General features: G+C 43.4%; 1 protein-coding gene across 3 annotated transcripts in view; it reads right to left on the minus strand.

The window, feature by feature from the left end:
* The window catches only part of LOC105492970 (family with sequence similarity 78 member B), a 101,730-nt gene that overhangs the window by 34,489 nt on the left and 54,917 nt on the right, over window positions 1-12,324 (minus strand). Inside the window, exon 1 of one of the 3 annotated variants that reach the window (XM_071074937.1) lies at window positions 5,359-5,379. The exons of the other annotated variants lie outside the window; for them this stretch is intronic. Within the exon in view, the coding sequence (XP_070931038.1) occupies window positions 5,359-5,364 (6 nt within the window). The 5' untranslated portion in view covers window positions 5,365-5,379. Of the gene's footprint in view, window positions 1-5,358; window positions 5,380-12,324 lie in introns of those variants that run through there. 3 annotated transcript variants of the gene reach the window in all.

Genomic DNA, 12,324 nt, shown 5'->3' on the forward strand with positions numbered 1-12,324 from the left:
CTGCACCTCCAACCCTCCCTGGCATTGCTAATCACCACCTGCCCACCAGGGGCTTGTTCAAAGGGGCCCCTCCAGGTGGTCAGTGCTCTCAACACCTCCTCTACACCTCCTCCCACCCCTAGTTAGTCCTGCCCTGCTTCTTCTCTTCTGTAGACCCCTTGCTGTGGATTCAGTTTTGGTTCTCTGCCTATTCTATGCCTACTGGTCTTTAGGCCTCAAGCTTCCTTAAGCCTGATCTTGTCATGAAGGATGCAGACTCTGAGTCCCCTTTACCCCATGCTCCTCAGCTGCAAGCTGGCTTTGCTCATCCAGAACTTCAATCCTGACCCCTGGGACCCTGGGCGTGGGCTCCCCAATATGAATTCTGTGTATACAGCACAGCTTTCATTTTAGGTCCAACCATCCCAAACACATTCTTTAAATTTGATGACATCTGTCTAGTTATTTTTATGTGATACAGTGAGAGTAAAAGAGGCCTTCAGAAATGCCATTCTAATATACATTTTTGATGAATGAAGGAATAAGTAACTCGTTAAATCCTCCCAACAATGTTGGTTAGGTTGATATGATCATCATCAGACAAGCTTGCTGGATCTCAGAGACATTCTAACTTGCAGATAAGTGGCCGGGCTGAAATCAAACCTGGGTCTGAGCCCCAAACCTACACTCATACAAATCCACTTATAACAATATTAGTTAAGAGTATATTTAAAAAATAATAAAATATACTTGGGTAGATACTCCTAAAAGGAGCCCTGAGAGAAGCATTGTTTGGAATAGAAAACTCTTTACATAATACATAAATAAGCACCTATTAAATTTTCCTATTTTATATATTTTTTCAAATATATATCTCTCCAGCTTCTTAAAGTGAGGCACGCAGTTTGTGAGAAATGGCCCAGAACAAATATTTGGCAGAAAGGTGGGAAGAAGACACGGCCAAGTCTTGTCTACATTCCAGGTGTGAACAATGGTTATAATCAGCAGGAAAATGATAAAAATGATTTTAAATCCTCATCTCCAAGCAGAGGTTCCAAGTCCCTGCCCTTCCCATTGCTCCCACCTCTTGTCAGAAACAAGAGGCCGACAGGGCATGTGTCTCCTTTTATTTCCTTTACTCCTGGGTCAAAGGCAGAAGAGAAGAAACAGAAACATTACTGCCCTGACATGTTTGGGCAGATCCTATATGACCTATATGACCATGGAGCTGCGTTTTAAAGCCAGGGGCTTGCCTTCTTTTACAGAAAATATCTTTCTATTCCTCCTCACATGTAAAGGCTCTAAGAGACTGAATCTTTGCCAAATTAATGGAGGACAAACTCATGAGAGAAAAGTATTTCAGGGCAATTCTTTGCAGAATAAAAGAATCCTGATCAGCTGAGGCTTCTCCAGGGCCTGTCAACGGCAGACAAGCAGGTCACATGGGAAACACTATGTTTTTTTTTTAAAGAAAGCAATAATATTAGCAGTTGTAGATTGGGCTCTGGTGGTAAGGCAAGCACTGATTTTCTTAGGAAAGATCTGAATTATACCTTGATGTGTCTTGATTGGCTGGGACGATACAGAATAGGGCTGCTGCAGAGGGACCTGCATAGGCCCAGGATCAATGATGGCGCACGGGGAGAGAGGAGCAGGATGGGGGCATGGGGGGACAGGGAAGAGGGGCATACAGGGCTTGTGAATGACTGTGTGTGTGTGTGTGTGTGTGTGTGTGGTGGTCTTCAATCTGCTTTATTGAGCCAGTGGTGCAGCAAGGGAAGGAAGCAGGACGCTGGGATGCAGGACTGATCCCAAATAGGAAGCACTGAATGCAACCAACCCTGAAGCAGAAGCCACCAGAACAGACAGCACTTAGGAACATGCCTGTGCCTACAGCCAAGGGACAAATGATGGCAAGTGAGGAGCAGGAACAGAGGTGGCAGGAATGACTGGAGGGAAGTGGGCCCTGATGGAGCAGGAGGCTATAGTTTGGAGGAGACAGAAGCAGAAGGCTACCACCCTGCTTTGGGACGGCTATAAAAAGAATCTGTGTCCCGTGTTCCACGTAGGGCTCAGTCTCACGCCATGGCGGGGCTCTCCACTGCGAAGTGTGCATGCAATGCTGACACCTGCACTTTGACAGAGAGCTGCAGTGGGCATTTCCCAATCACTATGGACCTACAACTGCCTGTGGCCAGGCTGCACTGTGTGGTGATGAGTCTGTGAATTTGTGCCATTGTGTTCTGTCAGGGCAGATGTTCCTTGACTTCCAACAGTCTGCACTTTTCTTGGAAGACTGATAGTGCAGGACTGTCCTATAGATGTGGAGACAGAATGTGCCTTAATGTTTCTGCAGTGAATATTCTGACCCTATATGGATGCTCCCGTGAATCAAAATGGTCACATATTCTGGACGGAGCCCTGAAAAGAAGAGGAGGACATCTGGATGCCAAGTCAGGTTAAGATATGCTGGGAAGGACAAGACAGAACTTCCTTGGTCGTGACAGCAATAACAGCGCTAGTAACACTTACTGAGGTTTATACACCTATTGAATGCTGGAGGGGGTAGAGCATGCTACATACATTTCTTTGCTTCATCTTCAGAATGACCATTCTGCCTAGTAGATATTATTAGATCGGTTCTGTCTACGAGACAAGTTTAGGGAGCTGAAGAGACTTGTCTAAGGTGACTAAATCAGCAAGTGGCTGAGCTGACAGGTCTGATGCTCAGGACACTTTTGCCTTCATCATTAGATCTGGTCTAATGATGACTCTGTCTGTCCACATCAGTCCTTGCAGAGTCATCATCATCCTTGCAGGAGCAAGTCTGCTGACAACCCTTCCCTCAAAGGCTTGGAAGGTCACTCCTCAGGGTGGCTTCATTTCCCCGTTCCCAGAGGGCTTGCCCATGCCCTGTGTGCGGGGTGGGCTCCCTTCCCTTGAGCATGGCATACTCGATGCAGCAGCCCCACAAGAGCAGCCAGGGTGCAGGTGGCAGCAGAAGAGCGTAAAGCTATCACAGGTGAGAACAGAGGTGTGCTGAGCAGTCTGGACAGGTTTAAAGATGGCAGAGGGGAGGGTAGAGTGGTCAGTACAGCCAGTGGGCCAGGAGCCAGGAGCCAGGACAGGCAGACAGGAATGCTGATGAGGCTCAAATAGGCCTGGTGCTGCCCTGAGGTTCAGGTGCCTTTGGGGGCGTGTGCTGGGGCATAGGCAGGGGAAGGGAGATTAGGAACTTCGTACTTTTAATAGGAACATTATGGCCAGCCCCTCCACCTCTGCCCCAGTCATTGTGAGTCCGCAGGAACCCCAGGCCCACCCAGAGTCCCCTCTCCTCATCCTGCCTAAAAGGGGCAGGGGGAAAAGGGCAGGGAATTGCTTATGTGATAGACAGTGAGTACTACACAGACCACCCCCAGTCCCAAGCCAGGGAGAAGGTCTCTGGGACCTGAGTAGATGAACGATTCAGAACTGTTCTGTGTGTGTGTGTTGCGGTGGCAGGGGGTTTGTGTGGGGGGGCAACACTCCAGTGGCACAGAGGAGTAAGGTGCTGGCTCCCAGGATCAGTGACAGATTAAACACAGAGAAAAATCAAATACTAAATGCAGGAAGCTGCAGACAGAAATGTAATTCCCAGCTGGAAATGGCAGCACCTAAAAATACTGAGCCGTGGTTCTCACAGGAATGCTCAATGCCCCACATTCAATCTAGAATGGCTTCTGGATTATGGGTTAGAGTAAATAAAAAAGATACTCTAAGCAATGTAACCATAGGTTTTTAGCTTAAAATGACATCTGGTATCAACATATTATCTGTCTCTAAGAAACTCAAATTGCCAGTCGTCCCACGAGCCTCTGCTGCTCTCAGCAGATTTTCATCCTGACTTGCTATGACTGCTGGGGAGAACATAAGTTTGGATTTCAGCTCTCCCTTGGGTTTTGGAGTTCTACTATTACCCAGGAGCCACTGTTGAAGGCAGGCTGGTCATTGGTCAGCACATGGCCTGGCCACTCTGGCATTGCACAGTGAGCTTGGGCTACTTACATCTGTGGATGGGCAGCTCATTTCACTGGCCAACCCAAACAGCCCCATGCATAGATCACTCTACATCCATCTCTTCTCCAAGAAAAACAACTTTGTGTGTACAACCTCTCGATGGTGTCAGTGGTAGCATTTTGTTGTTGTTGTTGTTGTTAAGAAGGAAAGCCTGCCCCATAATAGATCTAATTCCTGGTTCTACAAAGTCCTAGCTATATGACCTAGGGTGAGTCACTTGGCTGCTTTGTGCCTCGGTTTCCTCATCTGTAAAAGAACTAGAGTATCTCCGACTGTCCTGAAGTAGTGAGAGAGGCCTGCCTCAATGTTCTTGTCCTCCTCTCCTTACCCAGTTGGTCTTCTCCCTGAATACCTACTATGGCAGCTATGCCTGCATCCCACCCTAGGCTGACCTTTGACTCCAGAAACCAGCCTGGAGTCCTAGGATCCAGAGTAGATGAAGAGTTGTCTTCAAAAGAAAAAGAATGGGGCGAGGGGAGAGATCATGGTGGACGGGAGGCAAGACTAGATTGCAGCTCTGGACACAGCAGCGGGCAGTGGCTCACACTGTAAGTTGTAGCTCCAGATCGACTGCAAGAACAAAACAGCACTCCCGAGAGGACCCACAGACCCTCTGAAGGAAGCGGACTGCTCCTGCAGGACCCAGGACATCACCCGCCAAAACTGTGAGTGCCCCAACTGCAGAAGCAGGAAAGGGAGACCCTTCTCTCTTGAACACACACCCCTGCTGGAGAAGCTGAAGGTCTGTTTGTGGGAGAAGTTTCTGACTTTACCTGGAGTTGAGTCAGTCTGGAGAGCTGAGCGAAATACTGGAGTAGAGGAAGCAGCAGAAAGGCCCTGGGAGCTCGCTGGGTTCCCTAGCAGGCCATTCCTGCCTGGCACCACAGGGATCCAACAGGAGAGGAGTAGGGGGTAAAACTCCACAGGGAAAAGGAATTCTCTAGCTGAACTCTGTAACAACTTGAATAGGGCAAGAAGCCTCCTGGCTGGAACTCGGGGGAGGGTGCAAATCCAGTGTACAGACTGCAGAGGCAGGGGAAGAACCAAGCCCCTTTTCTTGCGCGGCTGAGAGGCAGATAGCCGGGGGCAGGTTTTCAAGCCCATATGGCTCTCCACCTGGAAAGGGTCTGGGGACTGTTGTGGGGAGCATGGTGGGAGTGAGACCAGCTCTTTGGGGACTGAGACCAGTCCTTTGGATTGCATGGGAGCTAGATAAGGCCTGTGACTGCTGGCTTTCCCCAACTTCCCTGACAACCTATGAGACTCTGCAAAGGGAGCCATAATCCTCCTAGGTATACAACTCCAGTGACCTGGGAATCTTACCCCCATCCCCACAGCAGCTGCAGGAAGACCAGCTCAGGAGAGTCTGAACTCAGATATGCCTAGCCCCACCCCCACCTGATGGTCCTTCCCTACACACCCTGGTAACAGAAGACAAAGGGCACAGAATCTCGGAAGTTATAGGGCCCCACCCACCACCAGTTCCTCCCCATATTACCACAGCTGATGCTCTCTGGAAAGTGCCACGTCCTGGCAGGAAGCCAACCAGCACAAAAATAGAGAATTAAACCGCTAAAACTGGACGGAGTCCTCACGGAGTCCACTGCACACCCCCACCACCTCCAACAGAATAGGCACTGGTATCCATGGCTAAGAGACCCATAGACCCAAATCACAAGACTCTGCGCAGAAAACCCCAGTACCAACTCAGAGCTGAGGAGACTCACTGTGTGGCTAGACCCAGAAGACACAACAATTACTGCAGTTTGGCTAACAGGAAGCCACATCCACAGGAAAAGGGGGAGGTACTACATCAAGAGAACACACATGGGACAAAAGAATCTGACAACAGCCTTCAACCCTAGACCTTCCCTTTGACAGAGACTACCCAAATGAGAAGGAACCAGAAAACCAACTCTGGTAATATGATAAAACAAGGCTCTTCAATACCCATCCTCCAAAATCACACTAGTTTACCAGCAATTGATCCAAACCAAGAAGAAACCCCTGATTTACCTGAGAAAGAATTCAGAAGGTTAGTTATTAAGCTAATCAGGGAGGGACCAGAGAAAGGTGAAGCCCAGTGCAAGGAAATCCAAAATATGATACAAAAGGTGAAGGGAGAAATATTCAAGGAAATAGATAACTTAAAGAAAAAACAATACAAAATTCAGGAAACTTTGGACAAACTTTTAGAAATGTGAAATGCTCTGGAAAGTCTCAGCAACAGAATTGAACAAGCAGAAGAAAGAAATTCAGAGCTCAAAGACAAAGTCTTCGAATTAACCCAATCCAACAAAGATAAAAAAGAATAAACTATGAACAAAGCCTCCAAGAAGTCTGGGATTATGTTAAATGACCAAACCTTAGAATAATTGGTGTTCCTGAGGAAGAAGAGAATTCTAAAAGCTTGGAAAACATATTTGAGGGAATAATCAAGGAAAAATTCCCTGGTCTTGCTAGAGTTAAGACCTAGACCTCCAAACACAAGAAACACAAAGAACACCTGGGAAATTCATCGCAAAAAGATCTTTGCCTAGACACACTGTCATCAGGCTATCCAAAGTTAAGACAAAGGAAAGAATCTTAAGAGCTGTGAGACAGAAGCATCAGGTAACCTATAAAGGAAAACCTATTAGATTAATAGCAGATTTCTCAGCAGAAACCCTATAAGCTAGAAGGGATTGGGGCCCTATCTTTAGCCTCCTCTAACAAAACAAAAAAAGCCAAGAATTTTGTATCCAGAGAAACTAAGCATCACATATGAAGGAAAAGATACAGTTGTTTTCAGACAAACAAACGATAAGAGAATTTGCCATCACCAAGCCACCACTATAACTGCTTAAAGGAGCTCTAAATCTTGAAACAAATTCTGGAAACACATCAAAACAGAACCTCTTTAAGGCATAAATCACACAGAACCTATAAAACAAAAATACAAGTTAAAAAGCAAAAACAAACAAAAAACAAAGTACACAGGCAACAAAGAGCACGATGAATGCAACTGGTACCTCACAAATCAATACTAACATTGAACATAAATGGCCTAAATACTCCACTTAAAAGATGCAGAATCACAGAACGCATAAGAACTCACCAACTAACTATCTGCTGCCTTCAGGAGACTCACCTAGCACATAAAGACTCTCATAAAGTTAAAGTAAAGGTGTGGAAAAAGCCATTTCATGCAAATGGACACCAAAAGCAAGCAGGGGTAGCTATTCTTATATCAGACAAAACAAACTTTAAAGCAATAGGAGTTAAAAGAGACAAAGAGGTACATTATATAATGGTAAAAGGCCTTGTCCAATAGGAAAATATCACAATTCTAAACATATATGTACCTCATACTGAAGCTCGCAAATTTATAAAACAATTACTAATAGACCTAAGAAATGAGATAGACAACACGACAATAATAGTAGTGGACTTCAATACTCCATTGACAGCACTAGACAGGTCATTAAGACAGAAAGTCAATAAGGAAACAATGGATTTAAACTATACTTTGGAACAAATGGACTTAACAGAGATATACAACAACCACAGAATACACATTCTATTCAACAGTGCATGGAACTTTCTCCAAGACAGACCATATGATAGGCCATAAAATGAACCTCAATAAATTTAAGAAAAATGAAATTATATCAAGCACTCTCTTAGATCACAGTGGAATAAAACTGGAAATCAACTCCAAAAGGAACCTTTAAAACCATGCAAATACATGGAAATTAAATAACCTGGTCCTGAATGAGCATTGGGTCAAAAACAAAATCAAGATGGAAATTTAAAAATTCTTTGAACTGAATGACAATAATGACACAACCTACTGAAACCTCTGGGATACAACAAAGATGGTGCTAAAAGGAAAGTTCATAGTCCGAAATGCCTACATCAAAAAGACTGAAAGAGCACAAACTGACACTCTAAGGTCACACCTCAAGGAACTACAGAAACAAGAACAAACCAAACCCAGACCCAGTAGAAGAAAGAAAATAACCAAGATCAGAGCAGAACTAAATGAAATTGAAACAAACAAAAATACAAAAGATAAATGAAATGAAAAGCTGGTTCTTTGAAAAGATAAATAAAACTGATAGACCATTGGCAAGATTAACCAAGAAAAGAAGAGAGAAAATCCAAATAACCTCACTAAGAAACAAAACAGGAGATACTACAACTGACACTACTGAAATACAAAAAATCATTCAGGGCTATCATGAATACCTTTGCGCACATAAACTAGAAAGTCTAGAAGAGATAGAAAAATTCCTGGAAAAATACAATCCACCTAACTTAAATCAGGAAGAATTAGATACCCTGAACAGACCAACAACAGGCAGACTGAAATGGTAATTAAATTACCAACAACAAAAAAAGTCCAGGACCAGACAGATTAATAGCAGAATTCTACTAGACATTCAACTAAGTATTGGTACCAGTCCTTTTGACACTCTTCCACAAGATAGAGAAGGAACTCTCCCTAATTCATTCTATGAAGCCAGTATCACCCTAATACCAAAACCAGCAAAGGACATAACCAAAAAAGAAAACTACAGACTGATATCCTTGGTGAACATAGATGCTAAAATCCTTAACAAAACATTTGCTAACTGAATTCAACAACATATCAAAAAGATAATCCATCATGATCAAGTGGGTTTCATCCCACGGATGCATGGATGGTTTAACATACGCAAGTCCATAAATGTGATACACCACACGAACAGAATTAAAAACAAAAATCACATAACCATTTCAATAGATGCAGAAAAAGCAGCTGACAAAATCCAGCATCACCTTATGATTAAAACTCTCAGCAAAATAGGCATACAAGGGACATACCTTAATGTAATGAAAACCATCTATGACAAACCCACAGCCAACCTAATACTGAATGGGGAAAGGTCGAAAGCATTCCCTCTGAGAACTGGAACAAGACAAGGATGTCCACCCTCACCGCTCCTCTTCAACACAGTACTGGAAGTCCTAGCCAGAGCAATCCGACAAGAGAAAGAAAGAAACGGCATCCAAATCAGTAGAGAGGAGGTCAAACTGTCACTGTTTGCTGACAATATGATTATTTACCTTAAAACCCTAAGGACTCCTCCAGAAAGCTCCTAGAACTGATAAAAAATTCAGCAAAGTTTCCAGATACAAGATTAATGTACACAAATCAGTAACTCTTCCATACACCAACAGCGACCAAGTGAAGAATCCAATCAAGAACTCAACCCCTTTTACAACAGCTATGAAAATAAATAAATAAATAAATAAATAAATAGGAATATACCTAATCAAGGAGTCAAAAGACCTTTACAAGGAAAACTACAAAACACTGCTGAAAAAGATCATAGATGACATGAACAAATGGAAACACATCCCATGCTCATGGAGAGGTGGAATCAATATTGTGAAAATGACTATATTGCCAAAAGCAATCTACAAATTCAAGGCAATTCCCATGAAAATACCACCATCATTCTTCACAGAACTAGAAAAAACAATCCTAAAATTCATATGGAAACAAAAAAGAGCATGCATAGCCAAAGCAAGACTAAGCAAAAAGAACAAATCTGGAGGCATCACACTACCAGATTTCAAACTATACTATAAGGCCACAGTCACCAAAACAGTATGGTACTGGTACAAAAATAGGCACATAGACCAATGGAACAAAATGGAGAACCAAGAAATAAACCCAAATACTTACAGTCAACTGATCTTTGACAAAGCATATAAAAACATCAAGTGGAGGAAAGGACACCCTTTTCAACAAATGGTGCTGAGATAATTGGCTAGAAACATGCAGAATGAAACTGAATCCTCATTTCTCATCTTATACAAAAATTAACTCAAGATGGATTAAGGACCTAAACCTAAGATCTGAAGCTATAAAAATTCTAGAAGATAAAACTGGAAAAACCCTTCTAGACATTGGCTTAGGCAAGGATTTCATGATGAAGAACCAAAAACCAAATGTGATAAAAACAAAGATAAATAGCTGGGACCTAATTAAATGAAAGGGCTTTTGCACAGCAAAAAGAACAGTCAGCAGAGTAAACAAATGGACCACAGAGCAGAGAAAATCTTTACAACCTATACATCTGACAAAGGACTAATATCCAGAATCTACAATGAACTCAAACAAATTAGTAAGAAAAAAACAAACCAATCCAATCAAAAAGTGGGGTAAGGACATGAGTAGAAAATTCTCAAAAGAGGATACACAAGTGGCCAACAAACATATGAAAAAATGCTCAACATCACTAATGATCAGGGAAATGCAAATCAAAACCACAATGTGGTATCACGTCACTCCTGCAAGAATGACCATAATCGAAAAACCAAAAAACAGTAGATGGTGGTGTGGATGTGGTGAACAGAGAACATTTCTACACTGCTGTTGGGAATGTAAACTAGTAGAGCCCGCTATGGAAAACAGTGTGGAGATTCCTTAAAGAACTAAAAGTAGAACTACCATTTGATCCAGCAGTCCCACTACTGAGTATCTACCCAGAGGAAAAGAAGTCATTATTTGAAAAAGATACTTGCACATGCATGTTTATAGCAGCATAATTCACAATTGCAAAATCACGGAACCAACCCAAATGCCCATCAATCAACGAGTGGATAAAGAAACTGTGGTATATATATCTATATGATGGAATACTATACAGACCTAAAAAGGAATGAATTAACAGCATTTGCAGTGATCTGGATGAGACTGGAGACTGTTATTCTAAGTGAAGTAACTCAGGAATGGAAAACCAAACTGATATGTAGGAGTTAAGCTATGAGGACACAAAGGCATAAGAATGATGCAATGGACTTTGGGGACTTGGGGGGAAGGAAGGGGGAGAGGGATAGAAGACTAAATGTGGTGCAGTGAATACTGCTTGGGTGATGGGTGCACCAAAATCTCACAAATCACCACTTAAGAACTTACTCATGTAACCAAATACCCCCTGTACCCCAATAACTTAAGAAAAAAATAAATAAATAAGAAAAAGAATGGGGATATATCACTGGTCCTGATCCTGCTATTCCCCGGGTACCATGAAATCCCAAACTCAGACCCTCCCTCTGCATAGCTGGGCATCTTTGAAGAGTCAGGCAGTAAGAGATAACAAATGAGCTTTTACTTCTGCCGTTTTGGATGTGACTCATTATTATTATTATTCTTTTTCCCTGTAGCTGAGGACAACACAAGTGGTAAGCAATCAATGGCTTTTTCTCCATGTGGTAGTACCCAAAGCCCAGATGAGAGTTAACTTCACCACTGCTTTCTTGCTTGCCTGTCATGGAAGCAGTGACTGTACCACCCGTGCACACTGGCTAGTGGCTTGGTGGGCAACAGTGACTTAAGATGGTATTCATCTTTGAACGGAGCCACACGGGGAGACCCCAGGAGTCTCTGCTTTTAGACAGTAGAGCCTATGCCCCCAACTATTAGAGATTCAGCTTATGACACCTTCCCAGAGCATCTGGCAGAGTTCTGTGCAACTGAGCACATTTAGACCTGAGAGGAGTGAGGCAGAAGTTATAAAGAGATAAAAAGATATTAGGACAGGCTGTGAATTAAGAGGTTACAAGTGTGAGCATACATTAGCACTATATAATCAAGCTTTGGAAAGTCTGTGCCCCTATAAATGTATATAGAAATGACAGAAACCTGAAATGTCCCTGCTGGGCAAATATGAAGGAGGACACAGGAGTTGAGGTGAATAAAATGACCAGTATGAACTACCATCTGGACAACCCAGCTAGGGGGGTGGAAAGTGTAAGGTCTCTCTGCGAAGATAAGCTGACAGGGCCACTGTAGATAGGTGTCTCCTGACCATCCCAGAAACACTAGCCCAGACTTGGCCCTTCTCTTTCATATCTCCTCTGGGTCAAGCAACTGTGAGGTCCAGGTGGCTAGGATCTGTCCATGGATCAGCGCTGCTTTCTGCATCAAGGACACTCCAAATGTTGGCAGAAACAGGAACTCTCTCCAGGACTGACGGGCAGGCACAGGAAGGGTAAGGTGATATTGAATTTTGTATTTGCTCTCTGCACTCCCACCAATGGGCCTCTGCTTTCAGAGGTGGGTTATCAAGTTGAGAGGCCTAATACACAGGTGTAGAGAACAAGTTAGAAATCTCAGATATGTCCAGGGCTCCCTGTTATATAGGCTGGAGCAGTTGTCTACAGCAGTAATACATCGACTGTGATTCACAGTGTCCCTGCTGTGCTTATAGTCTATTTTGGAAATGTAAAAAGTCTCTTGCTTTAGTTACAAGT

Source organism: Macaca nemestrina, chromosome 1 (genome assembly GCF_043159975.1).
Source record: "Macaca nemestrina isolate mMacNem1 chromosome 1, mMacNem.hap1, whole genome shotgun sequence".
Lineage (NCBI taxonomy): Eukaryota > Metazoa > Chordata > Mammalia > Primates > Cercopithecidae > Macaca > Macaca nemestrina.